Genomic DNA, 26,017 nt, shown 5'->3' with positions numbered 1-26,017 from the left:
TGGCTGGATTGACAATCCTTGGTCGTTGTTCATTGAACTTCGAGTCGTTTCGATGCGAAGGACTGATTATCGTGGGAACATACCACAGTTGTTGTTGTTGTAACAGATTGGCTGTAACTGAATGTTCTTCTCTGGGGAAAAAACTTTCGTTTGATACCGCTATTGCTGAGTTGACAATCTTTGGACGATTAAGAATCGGGTCGTTTCGGAGCGGAGAACTAATTGTCGTGGAAACTAAAGAATGATCCAGTCTATAATATATTCTATAGTCTAGTCTATATTCTAGCCAATAATCTATAGTGTAGTTTAGTTTTCTCTCTAGTCTATAGTGTAGTTATAATCTTGTCTAGTCAATTGTGTAGTTTGGTCTAGAGTTTAGTGAGTAATCTACAGACTGATCAATTGTTTTACATACAGCAGTCTATAGTCTAACTTATTGTTAAGTCTATAGTCTACCAAAGTCTAATGTAGTGTCAAGTTACGGTGAGGCACTGGTTAAGGGGCGCACAACAGGCCCGCTAAAGGCCTAGGTGTATTTCTTCAGATTATACGGTTATATAGTTAATTCTTAAACAGAACAACTCATTACAATGTTTATTTTGTGGCTGTTTATGAAAGTTGTAAACTAAATGATTCCTTTAACAGGACAGGACTTAATAAAAACAAAATATTTATTAATTTATAGTTTTTTTCTTATAATTTTTATTGTTCTTTACACTTTTATTGTTCTATACATATTTGTTTAAATTAATTAGTTAATATGACTTTGTTTCAGATTTGAGTTTTAAGTTTCTTAGTTTTTTTGTTCAAACCTCTTTGTATATGTGATGTGTTTGTAGTTGATGTTTAAAGTTTAGAAAAGAAAAAGTGTTAAAAAACTTTGAATAATCGTTTGAAATAAATGAATTATTTAAAAATTTTTACATAAACACACACATAGAGATAAAACATACATATACAAACAATAAACAATACGAAAGTTTTAAAAAAGGAATTCATTTACAAAATATTATTTATAATTCTACAATTATTTTCTTCTTCGTTTTACTTTTTTTTAATGTCTTTTTAAAACTTAGTAAAGCTTTTATTTATTTAAATATTTATATAAAAAAGAACTAAAAGACATATAAAGAAATTAATTAGATAAATTAAATTTAAAAGTGGAAAAAAAGTATAAAATTTAAGCAGAATTTCAAATGAATACAAAAGTTGTAATTGAAAAAAACAAAGTGATAAATTTGATTAAATAAATGAAATAATTAAAATGAAATTGAAAAAAAAAAAAGATAAATTCTTTTTAAACTGTAGGATAACTGGAGGCAGTAGCAATACCACATTGGTTGTTCTTATTACGAGCCATTTTAATATAACCATCTTGGCCCCAGGTGGTACCCCAAGAGTTCTTAACCAACCAATAGTCCATGCCATTTTCATCGGTGCCATAGCCTACAACCAAAACACCATGATCCAAGTTTTCAGCATCACATTCAGGTTCATCGTAAACACCTTCACTGTACAATTGGAAAGATTCGTGTGAAGCATCGATGGCCACGGAAACGGGACCCAAAGTGGCAACAGCTTGCATCATTTTCTCTTCATTACCTTGGGGTATATCAATGAAACCGGTATCGGTGGCACCCACAGTAGCCTTATTAAAGTGGCAAGAATCATCGATTCCCTCATAAGGATAAGATTTTTCGGTATCAATACCACCATTATCCTTAATATAACGGAAGGCATTGTCCATTAAGCCACCATTGCAACCATTGTTGCCATACTTGGTAGAGCAATCGACCAAATTTTGTTCGCTCAACGATACCAAAACACCGGTTTTACGGAAATGTTGACCCTCTAAGGCACCAGTGGTGGAGAAAGCCCAGCATGAACCACAATGACCCTGATCCTTAACACCAGTAACGGCACCATGTTGACGCCAATCTACCGACTTGGGTATAGTTACATGAGCGGGTGTAATGAAAGTGGAACCCACTAAACCAGATTGAGTACTATGGAAATGCAAAAAAAAAAAAAAGAAGTTTAATATAATTTCTTTTTAATTTCTATACTCCCCATTCCAACTTACCGCATTAATTTACGCAATGTATTATTATAACCATTCATGGTTTCTCTGAATTCATGATTCAACATATCGGCATATTTGTTCAAGCCCAGCTTGTAGGATACTTTGCCTTGAGCATATAATTGATTGTGTTTGGCAATTTTATGGCGATTTTCATTGAAAATCTTCATACGGAAACGTTCCTCTACCTCGTTGGCATAGTTTTTACGATGTTCCAACTGTAATGGAAGAAGAAAAAAAACGAAATTCAGTTATTAATAATGAAATTTATATAACAAATATGAATATTAAGGAGTACATTATGATCACCACTATAACATAGACTAGAGCTATATAATAAACAGTAGACAAGACGACAAACTGGTTCCCACGCTTCGGAACGAACCGAGTCATACTCAGCCAAAGATTGTCAACCCAGCGACAGCTGTATCAACTGAAAGTTTTTTTCCCCCAGGAAAGAACTATCGGCCACAGTCGAGCTGTTACAACAACAACATATTGGTCTATAGATTATGGACTGGACTGAGGACTAGATAATATACAATAGACCAGACTATAGACTAGACTACAAAGATGTATATAGACAAGACTATAAATACGACTAGACTTTAGTATGTACTAAAGGCTAGACCATAGACTGGACTATAAACTTACTAGACTACAAATAAGACAATTTACTAGACAATAGACTATTATAGAATAGACTCGACTGTATACTATTGACTAGTTTATAGACTATAAATATACAGATATTTAACTACAGACTAGACTTTAGATTAAACTTAAAACTAGACATAGACTAGACTACAAAGACTAGATTAGACTATTATAGACAAGGCTATAGACTAGCCCCTATATACTTGAATATACGGAAAAGTTCGTCTACCTTTTTGGAATAGTTTTTACGGTGTTTCAACTGTTGTAAAAGAGAAAAAACGGAACAAAATTATTATAAAAAAATTGAATTTATATTGAATATATGAATAGTTTGGATAAGAATATATTCCATACATCACACCCTAGAACAGACTATAGTCATTCGCACGACAATTGGATCTTTGCTCCAGAACGACCCGATTCTCAATCGGCCAAAGATTGTCAACTCAGCAACAGCTGTATAAACCGGAAGTTTTTTTTTCCCCAGGGAAGAACATCCAGTTATAGACCAGGCTATATATTAGATTAGAGACCAGATTACAGAGGAAACTATAGACGAGACTCTACAATGGACTATAGACTTGACAAAAGACTGGACTACAGACAAGACTATAGACTAGAATATAGACCAGACTATAGACTAGAGTATAGACTAGACTGAACTATAAACTAGAGTATAGGCTATAGACTGGAATATAGAATGGACTACAGACTAGAATATAGAATAGACTAAAGTATAGAAATGATTATGGACTAGACTATAGCTCAGACTATCGACCAGACTATAGACTAGACTATAGAATAGACTGGACTGAAGACTGGACTATAGACTGGATTATAGACTAGACTATAGACTAAACCACAGACTACACAATAGACTAGACTATAGACAAGACTACAGACTAGAATACAGACCATACTATAGACTAGAATATAGACTAGATTACAGACTAGACTATAGAATAGAGTATAGACTAGACTATAGGCTGGACTATAGACTAGACTATAGACTGGACTATAGACTAGAATATAGACTAGACTACCGACTAGACTATAGACTAAAGTAAAGAATTGACTAAAGAATAGAATATAGATTAGACTATAGACTAAACTAGACAATAGACTTGAGTATAGACTATAGATTAGACTATAGACCAGACTATAGACTAGACTGCACTGAAGACTGGACTATAGACTGGATTATAGACTAGACTATAGACTAGACCACAGACTACAATAGACTAGACTATGGACAAGACTACAGACTAGAATATAGACCATACTATAGACTAGACTATAGACTAAAATAAAAAATTGACTAAAGACTATAAATTAGACTATAGACTAAACTATAGACTAGATTAGAAAATAACTAGATTATAGACCAGACTATGGACTGGAATATAGACTAGACTATAGACTAGACTAAAGACTAGACTATAGGCTATACTATAGACTGGACTATAGACTAGACTATTGACTAGAATATAGAGTAGACTATAGACTAGAATATAGACTAGATTAAAGATTAAACTATAAGCTAGACTATAGACTAGACTATTGACTAGATTAGGACTAGACTATAGACTAGACTAAAGATTAAACTATGGGCTAGACTATGGACTAGACTATTGACTAGAATAGGACTAGACTATAGAGTAGACTATAGACTAGACTAAAGATTAAACTATAGGCTAGACTATAGACTAGACTTTTGAATATACTAGACTAAAGTTTAGGCTATAGACTATTCTATAGGATTAGTTATCGATTAAAGACTAGATCATTAACTAGACTATAGACTAGACAATAATTAGACTATTCTATAGACTAGACTAAAGACTAGACTGTAAACTATACTATAGACCAGACTATAGACTAGACTACACTATAAATTAGACTACAGACGAAACTATAGTCTAGACTAAAGTTTAGTCTTAGACTGCTTGAAAGACTAGACTTTCAAGCAGTTAGACTCGAAATTCTAGTCTAAAGTTACACCATAGATTAGATTATAAACTATACTATAACCTAGACTAGAGATTAGACTACAGACCATACTATAGTCTAGTCTTAAGTTTAGACATAGTCTTCTTGGTCTGTATACAAGACTAAGATAGTCTTTGTTCTTGTATTCTCTACAATAGTCTGATGTATAGTTTAGAGCATATACCGGCGTATAGAGAGGCAGATGAAAAAATCACCACTACACACAAACACACTGAAATTTGCCGAAAATCTTCGTTGTCACAACAATACTAGCGCCGTCGTCTGGTTTAGAGAATTTGAAACTGTAAATCATTACTTTCAAAAACATGACTCAAATTTGCATGAACAAAATAAGTTTCACCATCTTTTTATGCAAAAGAATGGTGCACATACCACAAGCCCAATTTTACTGCACATGTGGAAACTTATACATGAGTCTATTGTTCAGAGAGTAAAACACCCAGTTTTAATTTTCATTAACAAAACATTTTTTTTACATATCGTGTCCCCCCGTCTTCTCTAACTACTTCTCCAGCGATAGCATAATAATGCTAGTCTAGTGCATATGTTTTCTTTTATAAACAGGAAATGCTTGATTATATGGAGAACCTGACAGTTAACCAGTGAGTGGACATAATGTAAAGAATGGAAAGAAAAACAAGTATTTACGCATTTGTTTATTTAAATATAGAAATTACTGGGAAATTAAAAATAAGATAAATCACAAAAGAATGCCTACAGAATATATAATTAAAGGTGGTCAAAGAAGTGGGTTTTTTTATGTTAGTCGTTACCAAACAATATTCTTAATATTTAAAGTTTAATGAAAATCTATGTAGTTATTATAATTTTTCGATTTGCAACCAAGAAACCTAAATCCCCCAGACTTGCTTATCATTAATTTGGTTTTATAATTGCTTACATACACATTTTGACTGCTTCTCATATCTTTGAAAAAGTCTTTCCGAGTTTATTGCTTTTAAATCAACTTTTATTATTGAAAACAAACTTATACATATATGTATGTACATTGTACATACATATGTTTATATGTACAAAATACGCTTTAGTTGATACTATTTAATTTACAAATGAAATTAAGATAATGTGTACTTTGTTTAAGAGATTGCAAATAAATAATTTGTTGTTTTAGATTTGCTGTTGTTGCTTGATTGATTAGAGGGAAACACTGCAACTGCTACGAGTGGTGGTGAGATTGGAAACAAGAATGAAATATAATTACAAGACACCGAGCAAAAGTTATCTAAAGAACTGATCTGTCGTCTAGTTTCGAATATATTAGGGTATAGAATCTAGTTAATAGTTTAGTCTATAGTATAGTCTAAAATCTAGTCTATAGTCTACTCTATAGTCTAGTCTACAGTCTAGTCTATAGTCTAGACTACAGTCTAGTCTATAATCTATTCTACAGTCTAGTCTACAGTCTAGTCTATAGTCCATTCTACAGTCTAGTCTATAATCTATTCCACAGTCTGGTCTATAGTCTAGTCTTTAGTCTAGTCTATAGTCTAGTCTTTAGTCTAGTCTATAGTCTAGTCAATAGTGTAGTCAATAGTCTAGTCTATAGTCTAGTCTATAGTCTAGTCTAATGTCTAGTCTATAGTCTAGTCTATAGTCTAGTCAATAGTGTAGTCAATAGTCTAGCCTATAGTCTAGTCTACAGTCTAGTCTATAGTGTAGTCAATAGTCTAGTCTATAGTCTAGTCTATAGTCTTGTCAATAGTGTAGTCAATAGTCTAGTCTACAGTCTAGTATATAGTCTAGTTTATAGTCTAAAGTCTAGTATATAGTCTAGTCTAGAGTATATTCCAATCTATAGTGTAGTCTATAGTCTAGTCTAAAGTCCAGTATATGTTCTTGTCTATAGTCTAGTCTGTAGTCTAGTCTGTAGTCTAGTCTATAGTCTAGTCTGTAGTCTAGTCTATAGTCTAGTCTATAGTCTAGTCTATAGTCTAGTCTGTAGTCTAGTCTATAGTCTAGTCTATAGTCTAGTCCACATTCTAGTCTATAGTCTAGTCTATAGTCCAGTCTATAGACTAGTCTATAATATAGTCCATAATCTAATCTATAGTTAAGTCTATAGTCTAGTCTATAGTCCAATCTATAGTCTAGTCTATAGTCTAGTATATAGTCCAATCTATAGTCTAGTCTATAGTCCAATCTATAGTCTAGTCTATAGTCCAATCTATAGTCTAGTCTATAGTCTAGTCTATAGTCCAATCTATAGTCTAGTCTATAGTCTAGTCTATAGTCTAGTCTATAGTCTAGTCTATAGTCTAGTCTATAGTCTAGTCTATAGTCTAGTCTATAGTCTAGTCTATAATCTACTCTATAATCTAGTCTATAGCCTAGTCTATTGTCTAGTCTATAGTTTAGCATATAGTTTAGGCTATAGTTTAGTCTATAGTCTAGTCTATAGTCTAGTCAGTAGTCTAGTCTATAGTCTAGTCAGTAGTCTAGTCTATAGTCCAGTCTATACTATAGTAAACAGTCTAGTCTATAGTCTTGTCTATAGTCTAGTCTATAGACTAGTCTTTAGTCTAGTCTATAGTCTTGTCTATAGTCTAATATATCCAGTCCAGTCTATTGACAAGTCTACAATCTTGTCTTTAGTTTAGCCTTTAGACTAATCTATAGTCTATACTCTATTCTACAGTATAGTCATAGTCTTGCCTTTAGTCTAGCCTATATTCTAGTCTAGAGTCTAGTCTATAGTCTAGAGTATAGTATAGTCTAGTCTATATTTTAGTTTATAGTCTAATCTATAGTCTATTCTATAGTCTAGTCTATAGTCTATTCTATAGTCTAGTCTATAGTCTAGTCTGTAGTGTAGTCTATAGTCTAGTCTATAGTTTAGTCTATAGTACAGTCTAGTCAATAGTCTAGTCAATAGTCTAGTCAATAGTTTAGTTTATAGTCTAGTCTATAGTATAGTATATAGTTTATAGTCTAGTCTATAGTCAAGTCTATAGTCGAAACTATAGTCTAGTTTATAGTTTAGTCCCAAGTCTACTCTATAGTCTAGTCCATACTCTAGTCTTTACTCTACTTATAGTCTGGTCTTTAGTTTAAACTATAGTTTAGTTCATAGGGTAGTCCTTAGCCTAGTCTATAGTAAAACAGCATAACAGCATAACATCATATCTGTCAACAATGGAAAAATCAATACAAATGGTTTGAATATGAATTAAATAACATGATTTGCATTCTGTACAAAAACAACAAAATGACAAAAAAGACTAACAATATGTTAAGCACATGTTGTTGTTTTGCTGGATGGCTGATTCATTTGTTCTGCAATTATCATATTTAAGTTAAATGATTTTTTCTTTTTGAAAATGAAAGAAAGAATGAATAAACCAGTCAATGAATGAATGAGTAAAATGATTTGTGATAAAATTTGTGATGTCACTACAAATACTACACAAAGAAAATCTTTATTTTGTTATTGATAATTTATTTTAATGTAAATTAGAAAAGTTCTCTCTAACAGAATTTGTATAAATATATGTTTAATAAAGTTGAAAATGTGTTTGAAGAACATGCGCTTTAGATAAAGGCGAAATATATGACAAATTTGGGTGACCTAACAAATTTTCCGTACTTTTTTCGTGCTATGGAATGTGAGTGAATGACAACTTACGACGTCAAATTGCAAATGATTTGAAATCTTTAACTAAGAACGTTTTTAGAGCATTGATTATTACTTAATATAGATAGATTTCGATAAGAATGATATCTATCAGTAGCTGGTTATCAATATTACTAACTTGAAGTTTTATTACTAAATATTTGTTTCATATAAACAATTACTGTTCACTTTGAAAAGTTTTTTAGTCAACAGTTCAATTTTCTGTTGTCACAACAGTTTAGACTTTTGCTATGGAAACTATTGCTAAATTTAAAAATAGAAACAATCTATAAACACAATCATTTGTTGGTCAATGCAATAGAATGCCAATGAATTAGAAATAAAAAAATTTTGCAAAAAAAAAAAAAATAAACAAAAACGTGTGACAAATAATATCACCCCTCTTTGAAAAAATAAAAAAAAACATTGTATTTTATCACACAAACATCTGATCTGTTTATAACGAAAAAAAAAAGACGATCTATATTAAGAGCACATTTTTTCATATGCGGACATAGTGTACTGTTCAACAGACTTGTAGTAAATTTTCAATTAATTTAATTAAAATAAATTGACAGTTTTAAATGTTTGAAATTGCATTACACTTGAATTTATATTCCATAGTAGTGGATAAACCCGCCGCCCGACAAATAGTCTAGGGAAGTGTGTGAGAGTGTTAAAGGGGTATAAAGAAGCTTTGTAATTATTAATTTATATCAGTCGATTTTTTTTTGGGGGAGGAGACAAATGTTTATTTACATCACAATATTATTTTATTAAGTTATCATCTAAGGCGTAGAACATAAACGATCTAAAATTCTTTAAAAATGCGAAATTTTAATTAGAAAATAAACTATTCGCATAGAATTCATAATTTTGAAGGTTTTTTTTTGTATTTACTGATTAAATTAGATTAATCGCAAGAATTACAAGGGATGTACGCTATAGATTACTACAGACTAGACTCTTGACAAGACTACGGACTAGACTATAGACTAGTCTATAGACTAGACCATAGACTAAACTATAGGTTAGACTTTAGACTAAACTAAAGACTAGACTATAGACTAGACTATAAACTAGACTGTCGACTATAGTCTAGATTATAGACCAGATTATAGACTAAACTATAGATTAGACTTTAGACTAGACTAAAGACTAGACTATAGACTATACTGTTGACTAGACTATAGACTAAACTAGAGATTAGACTAAAGACTAGACTATAGACTAAACCATAGACTAGACTATAGACTAGTCTATAGACTAGACTATAGACTAGACTATAGACTAGACTATAGATTAGACTATAGACTAGACTATGGACTAGACTATAGACTAGACTGTAGACTATACTATAGACTAAACTATAGATTAGACTTTAGACTAGACTAAAGACTACACTATAGACTAAACCATAGACTAGACTATAGACTAAACCATAGACTAGACTATAGACTAGAATAGAGACTAGACTTTAGACTATGCTAGACTATAGACTAGACTACGGACTAGACTATAGACTAGTCTATAGACTAGACCATAGACTAAACTATAGGTTAGACTTTAGACTAAACTAAAGATTAGACTATAGACTAGACTATATACTAGACTGTCGACTATAGTCTAGATTATAAACCAGACTATAGACTAAACTATAGATTAGACTTTAGACTAGACTAAAGACTAGACTATAAACTATACTGTAGACTAGACTATGGACTAAACTATTGATTAGACTAAGGACTAGACTACAGACTAAACCATAGACTAGACTATAGACTAGACTATAGACTAGACTATAGACTGGACTATAGATTAGACTATAGACTAGACTGTAGACTAGACTAAAGACTACACTATAGACTAAACCATAGACTAGACTATAGACTAAACCATAGACTAGACTATAGACTAGACTATAGACTAGAATAGAGACTAGACTTTAGACTATGCTACACTATAGACAAGACTACAGACTAGACTATAGATTAGACTATATACTAGACTATCTACTAGACTATAGTCTAGACTATCGACTAGACTATAGTCTACACTATCGACTAGACTATAATCTCAACTATAGAATACATTAAAGACTAGACTATAAACTATACTATAGACTAGACTTTATACTATGCTAGACTATAGACTAAACTATAGAACAGAAAAAAAGACTAGACTATAGACTAAACTATATACTAGGCTATAGACTAGATTATAGGCTATGCACTAGACTATAGACTTGACGATAGAGCAGACTACAGACTAGACTATACTGTAGACTAGACTATATTGTAGACTAGACTAAATACTAAAGTATAGAAACAAGTAATAGACTATAAACTCTAGACTACATTAGAGGCAAGACTTTGGACTAGGCAATATAAAAAACTATCAAGTGGACTATATGCTGGATTGACTAGACTATGGCTAGACTATAAGCTAGAATATGAACTAGACTATAGGCTAGATTATATGCTAAACTATACACTACACTAGACTTTAGACTTGACTATAGACTAGACTATAGAATAGACTAAAGACTAGAATGTAGACTAAACTATAGACTAGATTATTGACTAAACCATACTATAGACTAGACAATAGACTAGACTATTGACTAGACTAGATTAAACTAAAGACTAGACTATACACTAGACTAGACTTTAGACTTAACGATAGCCTATACTATAGACTGTAGATTATAGACTAGACTACAGAGTAGAATATAGACTTGACTATAGACTTGACTATAGAGTAGACTATAGACTAAACTATAGACTAGATTGTAGACTCAAGACTAGACTATATACTTAACTATTGAGTAGATACTAGACTAAATTAAACTAGGCTAGACTTGACTGTAGAATAGACTATAGACTAGATTACAGACTAGATTTTAGACTAGATACTAGACTATAGACTAAACTATTGATCAAACTATAGAATAGTCTAAACTATAGACTTTATATTAGGGTACTGACTAGATTATAGTCTAGATGGAACAAAAAACTATACAGTAGACAAAGTCTAAACTGTATAATTAAATATAAACAAAATAATAGTTTTAACTTTGTGATTTTATCAAACCTCCCAGAAATTTCTTATAAAATCATAACATTTTGTTAAAAATTATTATAAAGTTTATTTCATTATTTTCTATTATAAATTTATTTTATTGCTACTAAATTATTACTCTTATTAATTGTTTTGTTCAACTAATTGTTTAAATAATTAACACGTTTTTTTAATTACTAAAAAAATTTAATAAAAACAAAAATGCACAAAAAATATAAACACATTTTTTTTAAGAAAAATTCTCTATTTAATTGTAAAATTTATGTTATAAAATATAAACTTATTATTAAACAAATATTGAAATTTAAAAGAAATTAATAAATTTTACTAAAAAAAAGAAAAATCCAAACTAGCGGTAACATAAATTACCAAATTAAACATAATTATCATTATAATTATAAAATCATCATCAAAAAAAAAGTGGAAAATCTTTAAAACTTAAAAGATTTTCTAGTATACAAGCTACACGAGGTGACTCTAATAGATATAGAGAAATGCACTTTTTATTAAACGTACTTTTATGATTTGCTTAAAAAAACACGGCACAAACTTAACAGCTAATTGTAGGGTTTTGTCCACAGAATTCGTTGGGTTATTCGCTTGGACTACTTGATTTTGCTTATTGATTTGAAAGCAAAAAGAAAACAAAAATCATCATAGTTTTTGCATTTCAATGCCTGCCTCAGGATCTTCCGTATTATTGGTTTGAATTGGTGCTGTACAAAACGGTTGACTGGCTGCCGGTTCTCCTTGATTTGTATCGTATTGTTCGTAGACAACATTTCGACGTTTTTTAAGAATGATATATAATATAATGCCATTTATCAGGAATAGGACAGATACTATTATAGCCGGTATTATAATATCGGTGACAACATCAAGTTCTTTATTTTCAAAAACCATTTTGTTTAATTTATATTCAATTGTTTAGTTTAATATTTGTTTAAAATAAAATTGTCAAAAATGTTCACTTTATTTAACATTTATTTTTTGGGTATTTAATTCTTTTCTTTTTTTGCTTAGATAATTTTCTTTTAGTATTACTTTTTGTTTAGCTTATCATTTTTGTTGCTGTTGTTGGTTTTCTTTAAATTTGTTTTAAAGAAAAGAACTAAAAAAATATTTTAAATCAAAAAAAAAAAAAAAATGTGTGTCTTGCTGATAAATAGTAAGGCAACGCAATGAAATTGAAATTAAATAAAACAACCAAACTATAGCAAGACTCTAATACTACTGTTGAGGGGTTGTTATACTGGCACTGGTATTATCACAAAACAACACATACATTACGTCAAAGAGTACACTACTAACAACACCCAACAACAACAGCGTGAATAGGCAGCAAGCAGGCAGCAAAACAAATTTGAAATAGTGATGATGCGCTAAACAAAGGTACATTTTTTTGTAGAAAAGTACTAAACTAAAGTACTTTTCTACAAGCAAATAGTCTGAACTATAGACAAAACAATTTTCTGTAGTATAGACAAAACTACAAGAGGATCAAGCTATAGTTCAGGTAATAGACTAGAATTAAGACGAAACTATAGACGAGACAATAAGCAACACTATAAACTAAACTATAACCTATACTATATAGACTAGACTATAGACTATACTATAGAATAGACTATAAACTAGACTCTGGAATAGACTAGACGGTAGACTAGTCTATAGGCTAGACTGTGGAATAGATAAGAATTTATACTATAGACTAGAATATAGCCAAATCTATAAACTAAATTATAGACAAAACTATAGACTAGACTATAGACAACTCCATATACTAAACTATAGGCTTGACTATAGACTAGACTGTAGAATAGACTATAATATAGGTAAACCTATAAACTATATTATAGTCTAGACTACAGATTAGGCTATAAACTATACTATAGACTAGACAATAGACTAGACGGTAGACTAGTATATAGATTAGACTATAGACTAGACCAGATTATAGACTAGACTATAAACTAAACTAGACTATAGACTGGCTATAGACTAGACTATAGACTAGACTATAGACTAGACTATAGACTAGACTACAGACTAGATTACAGACTAGACTACAGACTAGACTATAGACTGGACTCTAGACTAGACTATAGACTATACTATCGACTAGACTCGACTATTTATTTGACTATAGACTAGACTCGAACTACAGTCCAGACTATTCGCCAGACTACAGACTAAAGACTTGACTATAGACTGAACTATAGACTAGACTATTGACTAGACTATAGACTGGACTATAGACTAGACTATAGACTAAACTATTGACTAGACTATAGACTAGAATATAGACTAGACTATAGACCAGACTATAGACCAGACTATCGACTAGACTATAGACTAGAATATAGACTAGACTATAGACTAGACTATAGACTAGACTTTAGACTAGACTATAGACTAGACTATAGACTGGAGTATAGACTAGACTATAGACTAGACTATAGAGTGTAATATAGGTTACGCTATAGACTAGACTATGTGCTAGACTATGGGCTAGACTATAGACTAGACAATAAACTAGTCTATAGACTAGACTATAAACTTGTCTATAGACTAGACTATAGACCAGACTATAGACTAGACTAGGCTATGTACTAGGCTAAAGACTGCACTAAACAATTGTCTTTACTATACACTAAAGCATAGTCTGGACTATAGACTAAAATATAGTCTGGACTATAGACTAAACTACAAACTGGACTATAGAATAAACTAGACTATAGACTAAACTATAATCTAGATTATAGACTAAACTATAATCTGGAATATAGACCAAACTAGATTTTTTATCTAAAAATTTTTCCTTATTACAAAAAAAAACGCCTTTTTAATTGGTACCTCTTAATCAACACTATTGCTATAAGACTATAGACCGGACTATAGACTAGACTATAGATTGGACTATAGACTGGACTATAGACTAGGCTATGTTCTAGGCTACAGACTGCATAAAAGATTTGTCTGGACTATATACTAAAGCATAGTCTGGGCTACATATTAAAGCATAGTCTGGACTATAAACTAAACTATAGTCTGGACTATAGACTAAACCATAAATTGGACTATAGACTAAACTATAAACTGGACTATAGACTAAACTATAATCTAGACTATAGACAATATACTATTTTATCTACAAATTTCCCCTTAATAAAAAAAAACTCCCCTTTAATTGGTACCTCTTAATCATCACTATAGCTAAAAATTGCCTATGTATGGCCTGTGTGTTTAGTATGTTTTGTTATTGTTGTTTTGTGTTGGTATATTTGCAATTTATGTTTATCACACAAGTTATCAGCATAAAAACAGCAGCAGCAACAACAACAACTAAAACAAGAAATACATCAAAGAAAAAACCCACAAAGTGGAAATCAAGAATATGTTACAACAAAGTTTTTTGGTTTAAACACAACAAACTACATACTAGCACTTGCATTAAGAGAGAGAGAGAGAGAAAGAACAATAATAAAACAAGAAAAAAGGTGGAAATAAGCCGGTCTCTTGTTAAAATCTTAAAGCGGTCATAAATGATGCTAATTATATATAACCTTAACACTTTGCAAAAGATATTTTCAAAAAATATGCAGGTAGAAATAAATTAAAAGAAATTTTCTATAATTAGTTGTTTGTAGTAAAAAATTTGAAACGAAAACTGAGGATTTATTTCTTCAATTTTTCCATTAAAACTTTTTTAAAGAGTAATTTTTATGATCCCTAGAAGAGATTTTGTTTTGAAAAGAGTAAATTATTTGTGTAAGCCTTAAGGTAGGCAATAGATTTGTATTAAAATTGTTAAGAAGATTGACTTTTTGCACAGTGTTTTATTTAACGTTTTAAAATGTCATTTGTGTAAATGTAAGAGGAGTAAGTGTAGTGAGTAACTCCCAGTTGTGTCTGCTTTTCCAAAATTAGGAATTTAAATAAACATTTTTTATATTCTATTAATTGCAAATTGAAACCCTAAAACGAAAAATTTGATATTTTGAAAAGTAAAGTATGTCATTTATAAAAAATCGATATAAAAGCAAATAAATATGTTAATAAACAGCAAATAAACAAATAATAACTGGAATTCTGGGAGGGGTTTAATCACCTTCTTTAAATACTTTAACAAAATGCTATTTGTATAAGACAATTACTTAAAACAGGTTTTATAAATTGATATTTTGAAAATACTGCGATATTGACCTGAGGGTGTTAAGTTCGAAATTCGATATGAAAGGAAAAGTGTTATTTTAATTGAAATTATGAAATCTGAGTAAAATTCTCAATGTTTGATTATATAAATAAAAAAAATTTTTACTAATTTTGTTGTAATTTGAATAAAAAGGTTTGAAAATGAATAATTTTAGCTATGTTCAAAAAAATTCGTATTTTCGAACATCACCAAAATCCATAAAATTGACATAAAAACCCAAATTTCGTATTGAGTATAAATAAAAATAATTTTTAAGCAAAATTTTTCATGTTCGAAAAATTCGAAATTAAGTTCGAATTTTCGAACATTACTAAAAATGCACAAAATTTAAACGTAAACACAAATTTCATCTTGAATTTAATTAAAAGTCACTTTTTAGCTAAATTTTCCAAGTTTGAAAAATTCGAAATTAAGTTCGAATTTTCGAACATTACTAAAAATGCACAAAATTTAAACGTAAACACAAATTTTATTATGAATTTAATTAAAAAACACTTTTTAGCTAAATTTTCAAAGTTCGAAAAATTCGAAATTAAGTTCGAATTTTCGAACATTACTAAAAATGCACAAAATTTAAACGTAAACACAAATTTTGAATGAATTTAATTAAAAGTCACTTTTTAGCTAAATTTTCCAAGTTCGAAAAATTCGAAATTAAGTTCGAATTTTCGAACATTACTAAAAATGCACAAAATTTAAACGTAAACACAAATTTCATTATGAATTTAATTAAAAACACTTTTTAGCTAAATTTTAAAAGTTCAAATAATTCGAAGTTAAGTTCGAATTTTCGAACTTCACTAAAAATCCATTAAATTAAAATAAAAACACAAATTTCGTACTGAATTTAATTAAAAATCACTTTTGAGCAAAATTTTCAAAGTTCGAAAATTTCGAAATTAAGTTTGAATTTTCGAACTTCACTAAAAATCCATAAAATTAAAATATAAAAATAAATTTTATATTGAATTTAATTAAAAAACACTTTTTAGCTAAATTTTCAAAGTTCGAAAAATTCGAAATTAAGTTCGAATTTTCGAACATCACTAAAACTCCGCATAAATGAAATATAAACACAAATTTCATCTTAAATATAATTAATAATCACTTTTTAGCTAAATTTTCAAAAATTTTCGAAAATTTTTAAATAAAGTTCGAATTTTCGAAAATATAGATATTTTTTAAATTTTTCTTTAAAAAATATCAAAAATTGTTCGATTCTTAAACAGTTTATTAAGTGCAGATAGAAACTAATGATTTTAGTTAAGTTCGAAAATTTCGAAATTAAATTTGTGATTTCGAACATCAAAGAATTTCACTTTTATATTCACCCCTCTCCCTAGGGTTCTTTCGTTAAAACGACTTTTCGACTTTTTGTATTTAGTTAAATGTCGTCTTTTCGACTATTTGCATTTTATGAAAAGTCGATTTTTCGACTTTTTTTCATTAAATTAAAAATCGACTTTTAGACTTTTAGTATTTTATAAATAGTCGATTTTCCGACTCTTCGACTTTTTTCGACTTATTTTGACATTTTTCGACTTTTTCCGACTTATTTCGACTTCTTCCGACTTTCTGGCTATTTTCGGATTCTTTCGACTTTTTTTTTTTACTGTTTTCGCATTTTGTTAAATGTCGTCTTTTCGACTTTATGCATTTTATCAAAAGTTGTTTTTTTCGACTTTTTTCATTTAATTAAAAGTCGGCTTTTAGACTTTTAGTATTTTATAAATAGTAGACTTTTCGACTTATTTCGACTTTTTCCGAATTTCTGACTATTTTCGGATTCTTTCGACTATTTTTCAACCGTTTTCGCATTTTGTTAAATGTCGTCTTTTAGACTTTTTGCATTTTATGAAAATACGATTTTTCGACTTTTTTCATTCAATTAAAAGTAGATTTTTAGACTTTTAGTATTTTATATATAGTCGGCTTTTCGACTTTTCAACTTATTTCGACTTTTTACGACTTTTTTTGACTTTCCGACTTCGATTTTTTCACTTTATTTAAGTCACCTTTTCGACTTTTTTCATAGACGATAGTCGACATTGACTTTTCGACTTTTTTGACCAAAAGTCGATTGTTCGATTATTCGAAAGTCGACTTATAGAACTCTACCTCTCTCCAATAGAAGTGAAAATTTTGTTCTCTTGACATTGTCATTTCCCTCGAAATTGCTATCGCAAACTTATTGTAAACAATTCATTCACAATAGTATAGATTTTGTATGAAACAGCTGTTCAATGTTTACAAAATTCCATGAACAAAAATTTTTTTTAACGACAAAAAAGTTAGTGAACGAAAAACACTGAAAAGGGAACGTATTTCATGTGAAATGATAATTGGCGATAGAATTGATTATAATTTCCAAGTGCGAATAGGAAAATTTCAATCAAAATCTTTTGATTTGTAGAAAATGTTGAAATTTCTAAAAATTTAATCCTTTCACGTATAGGGGACAGTGGTGTTCCAAGATTTTTTTAAATTTTTTCTCGATGTAGATTCACAGCTACAGTAAACGGTTATTTCATAAGAATATAACTTAGTTTTAGAATATTATGTCACTGCATGCTAAAAGGATAATATACTGCGATATCCTTAGAACAATCTTTTTCACTACGATTCTATGGGGGCTATGCGAAATAATGGACCGATTTCAACCATTTACAATAGCGTTCGTTCTTGAAGCAAGATACGAGTATATGCGACCTGTAGTGTGTGTACAAGGTTTACATGGACACACAGATAGACAGACAGACGGACATAGCTAAATAGAAAGTGATTCTGAGCCGATTTGTATACTTTAAGTTGGGTCTAGAACCAATATTTTTGGGTGTTACAAACATCAGCACAAACGCATAATAACCTCCCCACTATAGAGGTGAAGGGTATAAAAATAGTTTAAAAAGCAATCATCTATCTATTCCTTTTTCTGGCGTTTTTGATGACGTGTTAGAAATCTGGGTTAATAAACAGCAATCACATGTCACATGACAATGTGATTAGCAAAATGTGACTTAAAAAAAACAGCAGCTTGAAAAGTTTATAGCTTGGTACAAGGTACCATAATGATAATATGACTTTAGCTTTATACAACAGATATGTATGTATATGGTGACTGTTATTGTTTAAGCACAAAGTGATAAGACTAAAGTCTGGCTGGCTTGGTGGTAAATGGAATTTCCATAAAATTATTTATCATTATAATTATTCATGCGTTTTTTTACTTTGTAAAACACAAGTTTATTTAAAACAAAAACGAAGTTTGTATGAATCTTGTATCTTAAAAAGTTTTAAATTCTTTTTATCATGCTTTAAAAAGGCATAAAATTTGAAATCGTTTAATGTTGAACATTTAAACAAAAAGCATATAATTTCAATATTTCAAGGGTATCAGCAGGAACATTTTGCTTTATGCAAAGTTCAACTATAATTTTATGGCAAATTCATTTAGTTTTCATTTTGCATTTAAGATTATTTTTTTGTTTTGTTTTGTTTAATATTTTCTCTTATCAATAATGCAATGGCGTTGTATAGTTTGTATTTAATCATATATTTTTTGCGTTATACGTATGTCTGTCTACATACATACATACATAGTACATACACATATTAAAATGGGTCATTATACTTTCTGTTATGTTTTAAATGTGAAATTTTCCTGCTATTATTAACATTTGTTTGTTATTTACTCTTGTCATTGTTTTGTTTTAATTATAAATTAATTGATTATAAAAGAGATTAATACAAATACAAATTTGAAAACTTGTCTTTGAAATTATTCTTAAGAAAACTAAAGAAAATTTCTACAAAATCCCTTCACTTTGTTAAATTTTAATGTTATTTTTAAAGAAAAGTCAAAAACTAAATTTTCGAAATTAAGTTCGAATTTTCGAACATTAGCAAATTCAACGAAAATGTTAAAATTCAAACAAATTTCATCGTAAATTTACATAAAACTATGATTTCAGCAAAATTTTTAATGTTCGAAAATTTCGAAATTAAATTTGAATTTTCGAACATTAGCAAATTCAACAAAAATGTTTAAATTTAAACTTATTTCATTGGAAATTTATATAAAACTTTAATTTTAGCAATATTTTTAATGTTCGAAAATTTCGAAATAAAGTTCGAATTTTCGAACATGACCAAATTTCAAAAAAATGTCAAAATTCAAACAAATTTCATCGTAAATTTACATAAAACTATAAATTTAGCAAAATTTTTAATGTTCGAAAATTTCGAAATTTAGTTCGAATTTTCGAACATTAGCAAATTCAACAAAAAACTTAAAATTCAAACAAATTTCATTGTAAATTTAAATAAAACATTAATTTCAGCAAAATTTTTAATGTTCGAAAATTTCGAAATTAAGTTCGAATTTTTGAACATCAGCATATTCAACAAAAATGTTTAAATTCAAACCTATTTTATTGTAAATTTATATAATACGTTAATTTCAGCAAAATTTTTAATGTTCGAAATTAAGTTCGAATTTTCGAAAATCAGCAATTTTGAAAAAAATGTTAAAATTCAAACTTATTTGATTGCAAATTTAAATAAAACTATAATTTTAGCAAAATTTTTAATGTACGAAAATTTCGAAATTTAGTTCGAATTTTCGAACATCAGCAAATATAACAAAAATGTTTAAATTTATCCTTATTTCATTGTAAATTTACATAAAACATTAATTTTAGCAAAATTTTCAATGTATGAAATTTTCGTAATTAAATTCGAATTTTCGAACATTAGCAAATTCAACAAAAATGTTAAAATTCAAACAAATTTCACCGCAAATTTAAATAAAAATCACATTCTAGCTAAATTTTCAATTTTTGAAAGATTTGAAATTAAGTTCGAAATTAAGTTAAAATTTTCGAACATGACCAAATTTCATAAAAATATCAAAATTCAAACTTATTTAAATTTACGGTGAAATAAATTTAAATAAAACTTTAATTTTATCAAAATTTTCCGAAGTTCGAAATTTAGTTCGAATTTTCGAACATGACCAAAATTATTGAAATTTATAAAATTCGAACAAATTTCATTGCAAATTTAAATAAAAATCACATTTTAACATAATTTTCATTATTCGAACATTTCGAAATTAAGTTCGAATTTTCGAACATCGCTAAAATTATTGAAAACTATAAAATTTAAACTAATTTTATGATAAGAAATGAATTTAAAACACATTTAAGCAATATTTTCCAAGTTTGAATAATACTAAATTAAGTTCGAAAAACTCGAAATTAAGTTCGAAATTTTTAAACACTGCCAATTTTAATAAAAATTATAAAATTCAAAAAAATTTTTTAACAAAATTAAATAAAATATAACAATTCAGTCATATTTACCAAGTTCGAAAGTTTCGAAATTAAGTTCGAATTTTCGAACATCATTAAAAATGTCTGAAATTGAAAAATTCAATCAAATTTCTTAACAAAATTGAAAAAACACATTTCAGTCATATTTTCCAAGTTCGAAACTTTCGAAATTAACTTCGAATTTTCGAAAATCACAAAAAATGTCTTAAATTAAAAAATTCAAACAAATTTCTTTTCAAAATTAGGTAAAAATTACAAATTTAATAATATTTTCCAAGTTCGAAACTTTCGAAATTAAGTTCGAATTTTCGAACATTGCAAAAATGCTCAAAATATTAAATTTTAACAAATTTACACTTAGATTAAGTTAAAAACTTAAAAATCAACAAAAATGTCCATGTTCGAAAATGTAAAATATTGAAAAATTTTCAAAATTTGAAAATTTTTAGAAAATTAAAAAAAATCTTTTTTTATGTAATTTATTAAGTAGACAAGGAAATTTGGGATTTTAGCAAAGTGCGAAAATTTCGAAACCAAGTTCGTTAAATTTATCACAAATTTTTAATGTTCGAAAATGTAAAATTTTGAAAAATTTGAAAATTTTTCTATAAATTTTAAAAATTTTCCTATTTTTATGTAATTTATTAAGTAGACGAGGAAATTTGTGATTTTAACAAAGTTCGAAAGTTTTGAAATTATGCTTGTTAAATTTAGCACAAATTTTTAATGCTTGAAAATGTAAAATTTTGAAAAATTTTCAAAATTTATAAAAAAAAATGTAAAAAAAAACAAATTTGAACACAAATTACATTCAAATCTAAGTTTTAAGCATTAATAAGCTCGAAAAACTAAATTAAAGAAAAAAAAGTTTTAAAATTTTCAAAAACATTGAAATAATTTAAAAAAAAATTTAAAATTAAAACTAGAGAATAATGATTTTAGTTTGTATTTCAAATCCTTTGTTCTTTATGTAGTTTTTGATATTTGTTATAAAATTTCAAACAATGTTTTTAAATATTTATCCCATTCACAATCGGTATTGTACAGTTGTATCGTAGTACGTTGTAAATTTGTATGACATACAATGCTACAATGATACGACATTGATTGTGAATTGGGATAATTGTAATTTGAGTAAATTTATAACTAATGTTTAAACAAATATTTAGAAAATAAAATTTAAAGTGAATGATAAGCATTTAACAAAATATTCCTAAAATATGACTAATAACTATGTTTTTATTGGTTTATTGCTGCCCTAAACAAAGAAGGTTTGTTGTTTTTGTAGAATTGCATTTTGTTTTTTGTAATAACTAAAGCAAATGTTTTGTTTAAACAATAAACAATAACAACTTACAGCTAAATGAATCATTTACAATAAAAAAAATCCCCCGTTTAGTGCATGTTTTCTTTGGATGACTTAAATCAAAATTTAAACTTACCTTATAGGTATGCCATTCTTCTTTGGAAAGATCTGTCAAAGAAACAGCTTGAGCTAAGGCTACAAAAGCCAATAATAAAGCTAATACTGAACGCATTTTGATTGCTGCTTAAACTGAGAATACCTCCAGGTATTGTAGATGTTAAGAGGAGGTGAGGTTTTATAAATGCTAAAAGAAATAAAATGGAAAAAAAAAAATTTAATAAAATGATGAAATTTTTAAACAAAAAGTTCAATCAAAAAAGTTTTAGTTTTTTAATTGCTTTATTAGCAATTATTTATAGAAACTAACTAAAACTTTTTTAACATTTAAATATTTTGAAATTATTCAATAGAAAAACACTTAGCTGTCAGCTGAATGTGTTTGTCATAAATTCTATAACAATTAAGTTAAATTTTGTTTTTATTAAAGCTTTTTTTTTAATTTCACACAATTTATCTAAATAATAAACAAATAACTGCTTAAATACATTGCTTAGAGTAAAGCTTTTAACTTGTTTATTACAAAATGTTAACTCTTTTTGTTTAACATTGAAACGATTTAGGAAGAAATGTTTGCAAAAACAGGTTTAGAATATTAATTAAAAAAAAGTTAAAAAAACAAAATTAAATGTAAAAATTACCACAAAAGTTTTTAATCCTAATAAATATTGTTTAAAAGAGGGAGTTTTATTTTTAAATTTGTTATCTAAAATTTATATTTTAACTTTAGCAAAAGGGCAGAGAGAGTATGATAAAAAAAAACACTTTTTTTAAATAGTTCTTCTATTTCATTATATTTTATCACCTATAAAGAGAAAGTATTTGTTATTTGTTTACAATTATTAGATGAAACTTTTTAAAAACTGGTTTTTATATAAAATTTGCAAAGACCTCCGTCCCTCTTTTCTTTTGTTTTATGTTATCTTCTTTTGTTGTTATCTTTATTATCAACTTTTTGTTTTCTTAAAAAAAAAACAAAGAAAACTGTTATAGATCTAGTTCAGTTCTGGCTGCGTTCATTTAGTTGTTTATTTTAGTTCCAGTTCAGTTGTAGTTCAGTTTAAGTTTAGTTCTAGTTCAGTTTTAGTTCAGTTCTAGTTCAGTTTTAGTTCAGTTCTAGTTCAGTTCTAGTTCAGTTTTAGTTCAGTTTTAGTTCAGTTCTAGTTCAGTTTTAGTTCAGTTCTAATTCAGTTCTAGTTCAGTTCTAGTTCAGTTCAGTTTTAGTTTAGTACTAGTTCAGTTCTAGTTTAAATCTAGTTCAGTTCCAGTTCAGTTCTAGTTCTAGTTCAGTTATAGTTTAGTTCTAGTTCGGTTCTAGTTCAGTTTTAGTTCAGTTCTAGTTCAGTTTTAGTTCAGTTCTAGTTCAGTTTTAGTTCAGTTCTAGTTCAGTTCTAGTTCAGTTCTAGTTCAGTTCTAGTTCAGTTCTAGTTCAGTTCTAGTTCAGTTCTAGTTCAGTTCTAGTTCAGTTCTAGTTCAGTTCTAGTTCAGTTCTAGTTCAGTTCTAGTTCAGTTCTAGTTCAGTTCTAGTTCAGTTCTAGGTTCTAGTTTAATTCTAGTTCAGTTCTAGTTTAGTTCTAGTTCAGTTCTAGTGCAGTTCTAGTTCATTTCTAGTTCAGTTCTAGTTAAGTTCTAGTTCAGTTAAAGTTCAGTTTTAGTTCAGCTCTAGTTCAAGTCTACTACAGTTCAAGTTTAGTTCCAGTTCAGTTCTAGTTAAGTTTTAGTTCAGTTCTAGTCAAGTTTTACTACAGTTCAAGTTCAGTTTTAGTTCAGCTCTAGTTCAAGTCTACTACAGTTCAAGTTTAGTTCCAGTTCAGTTCTAGTTAAGTTTTAGTTCAGTTCTAGTTCAGTTTTAGTTCAGTTCTAGTCAAGTTTTACTACAGTTCAAGTTCAGTTCAAGTTTAGTTTCAGTTCTAGTTCAGTTATAGTTCAGTTCTTATTCAGTTCTAGTTCAGTTCTAATTCAGTTCTAGTTCAGTTTTAATTCAGTTCTAGTTCAGTTCTAGTTCAGTTCTAATTCAGTTCTAGTTCAGTTCTAATCCAGTTCTAGTTCAGTTCTAATTCAGTTCTAGTTTAGTTCTAATTCAGTTCTAGTTCAGTTCTAGTTAATTTTTTTTCAATTCTAGTTTATTTCGAGTACAGTTAGAATTCAGTTCGAGTTCAGTTCTATTTCAGTCTTAGTTCAGTTCTAGGTCAATTTTAGTTCAGTTCTAGTTTAATTACACTTAAGTTTTAGTTCAATACTAGTTCAGTTTTAGCTCATTTCTAGTTCAGTTCCATTTTAGTTTTAGTACAGTACTAGTTCAGTTTTAGTTAATTTCTAGTACAGTTTCAGTTTATGTTTAGTGTTAGTTCTATTCTATTTCACTTCTAGTTCAGTTCTTATACAGTCCTAATTCAGTTCTATTTTAGTTCTAGTTCAGTTCTAGTACACTTTTAGTTTTATTTAGTTTTTGTTCAATTCTGGTTCAGTTCTAGATCAGTTAAAATCAACAATCAATTAAAAAAAAATAATTTAAAATTTAAACTAAAATTCAATAGCATTCTTTAGGTTAATTTGAGAAATAATTATAAAAAATCTATGAGTTAGAAAAATCAAATAATGACTAAAAATAACATACGCATACGCCCCCTACACTGATGAACTATTCTAAAATGTCTATAATACGTGGCTAGTTAATTTTGTCCTGTACTGTACATATTTTAACAAATTCCTGGCAACTCTTTATAATTTTCTAACGGGATTCTAAGAAAAACAAAAGAAGCAACTAGTAAATAAATAATATGGTACAGTTAATAATAAAAATGAAATAAATTTTATAATAATAATTAAATTTGTTTTCTATAACATTAACCAAAAACAAAACACTTTTACTAAAACGCAATTAAATAAACAAAAAGGTTTATACAAACCCAATAGAAAACATATTAACACTCAACTAGTCCAAAAAAAAAACTGATCAAATACCTCTTCAGCAATAATTGCCTTGTCATTTTTTAAATCTTTATGTTTATTTTAAATTATTTCCTTTATTCTATAAATATATGACGCAATATAAAATTTCTTTTTCTATAAAGTAAAAAAAAAACAGGAGATGGATGGAACCACAACCACTTACCAATTTAATTTGTTTTTTAGAATTTCTTTGTTGTTTTTTTATGGACTTTATATATGTATAAACACAATAAAATTTATTTACTTTTTTATTAATAATTCTTTTATAACTAATTGACCACCAGCTTGTTTAAAATACAATTTGTTAATAAACAACGAAATTGCATGAACAATGCAAGAAACTTCGGTTTTTTTTCTTAACAAATAACAGGGTTGGATTATTGTGTAGCATTTTGTTTATGTTTGTAAAGTACTTTTTATTATCAACATCAATTGTTTTTGTCCCCCCACAGCAGACCTGGAAAATTGTATGCTATTGTACTATTTTCAATACTTTTTGACATTGATTTATATGAAGTAGGGTTCTATAAATCGACTTTCGAATAATCGAACAATCGACTTTTTGTCAAAAAAAGTCGAAAAGTCGAAGTCGACTATTTTGTTCCAAAAAAAGTCGATAACTCGACTAGTCGAA

The 26,017-nt window shown here is 28.4% G+C and overlaps 1 protein-coding gene across 1 annotated transcript; it reads right to left on the bottom strand.

The window, feature by feature from the left end:
- Positions 1–1,212: 1,212 nt before the first annotated feature.
- LOC111683219 (cathepsin L) lies at positions 1,213–25,687 on the bottom strand. The gene is made up of 4 exons (XM_046954452.1): positions 25,547–25,687; positions 22,451–22,618; positions 2,084–2,298; positions 1,213–2,006 (listed from the first exon to the last, which is right to left on the bottom strand). Exons 2-4 carry the CDS (start codon positions 22,544–22,546, stop codon positions 1,298–1,300), a joined length of 1,020 nt encoding a protein of 339 aa, XP_046810408.1. The 5' UTR covers positions 22,547–22,618; positions 25,547–25,687; the 3' UTR covers positions 1,213–1,297.
- Positions 25,688–26,017: the final 330 nt, after the last annotated feature.

Source organism: Lucilia cuprina, chromosome 6, assembly GCF_022045245.1.
Source record: "Lucilia cuprina isolate Lc7/37 chromosome 6, ASM2204524v1, whole genome shotgun sequence".
Classification (NCBI taxonomy): Eukaryota; Metazoa; Arthropoda; class Insecta; order Diptera; family Calliphoridae; genus Lucilia; species Lucilia cuprina.
The sequence above is the reverse complement of the archived record's forward strand: the minus strand, read 5'-3'. Positions and strand labels throughout refer to the sequence as shown.

What these genes read in the sequence shown, in the direction of transcription:
- LOC111683219 (XM_046954452.1), bottom strand. Translation starts at nt 22,546, where the DNA reads ATGCGTTCAGTATTAGCTTTATTATTGGCTTTTGTAGCCTTAGCTCAA. An exon ending in AAGAATGGCATACCTATAAG is followed by an intron (nt 2,299 to 22,450) that starts GTAAGTTTAAAT and finishes CTTCCATTACAG; the next exon opens with TTGGAACATCGTAAAAACTA. An exon ending in ACATTGCGTAAATTAATGCG is followed by an intron (nt 2,007 to 2,083) that starts GTAAGTTGGAAT and finishes GCATTTCCATAG; the next exon opens with TACTCAATCTGGTTTAGTGG.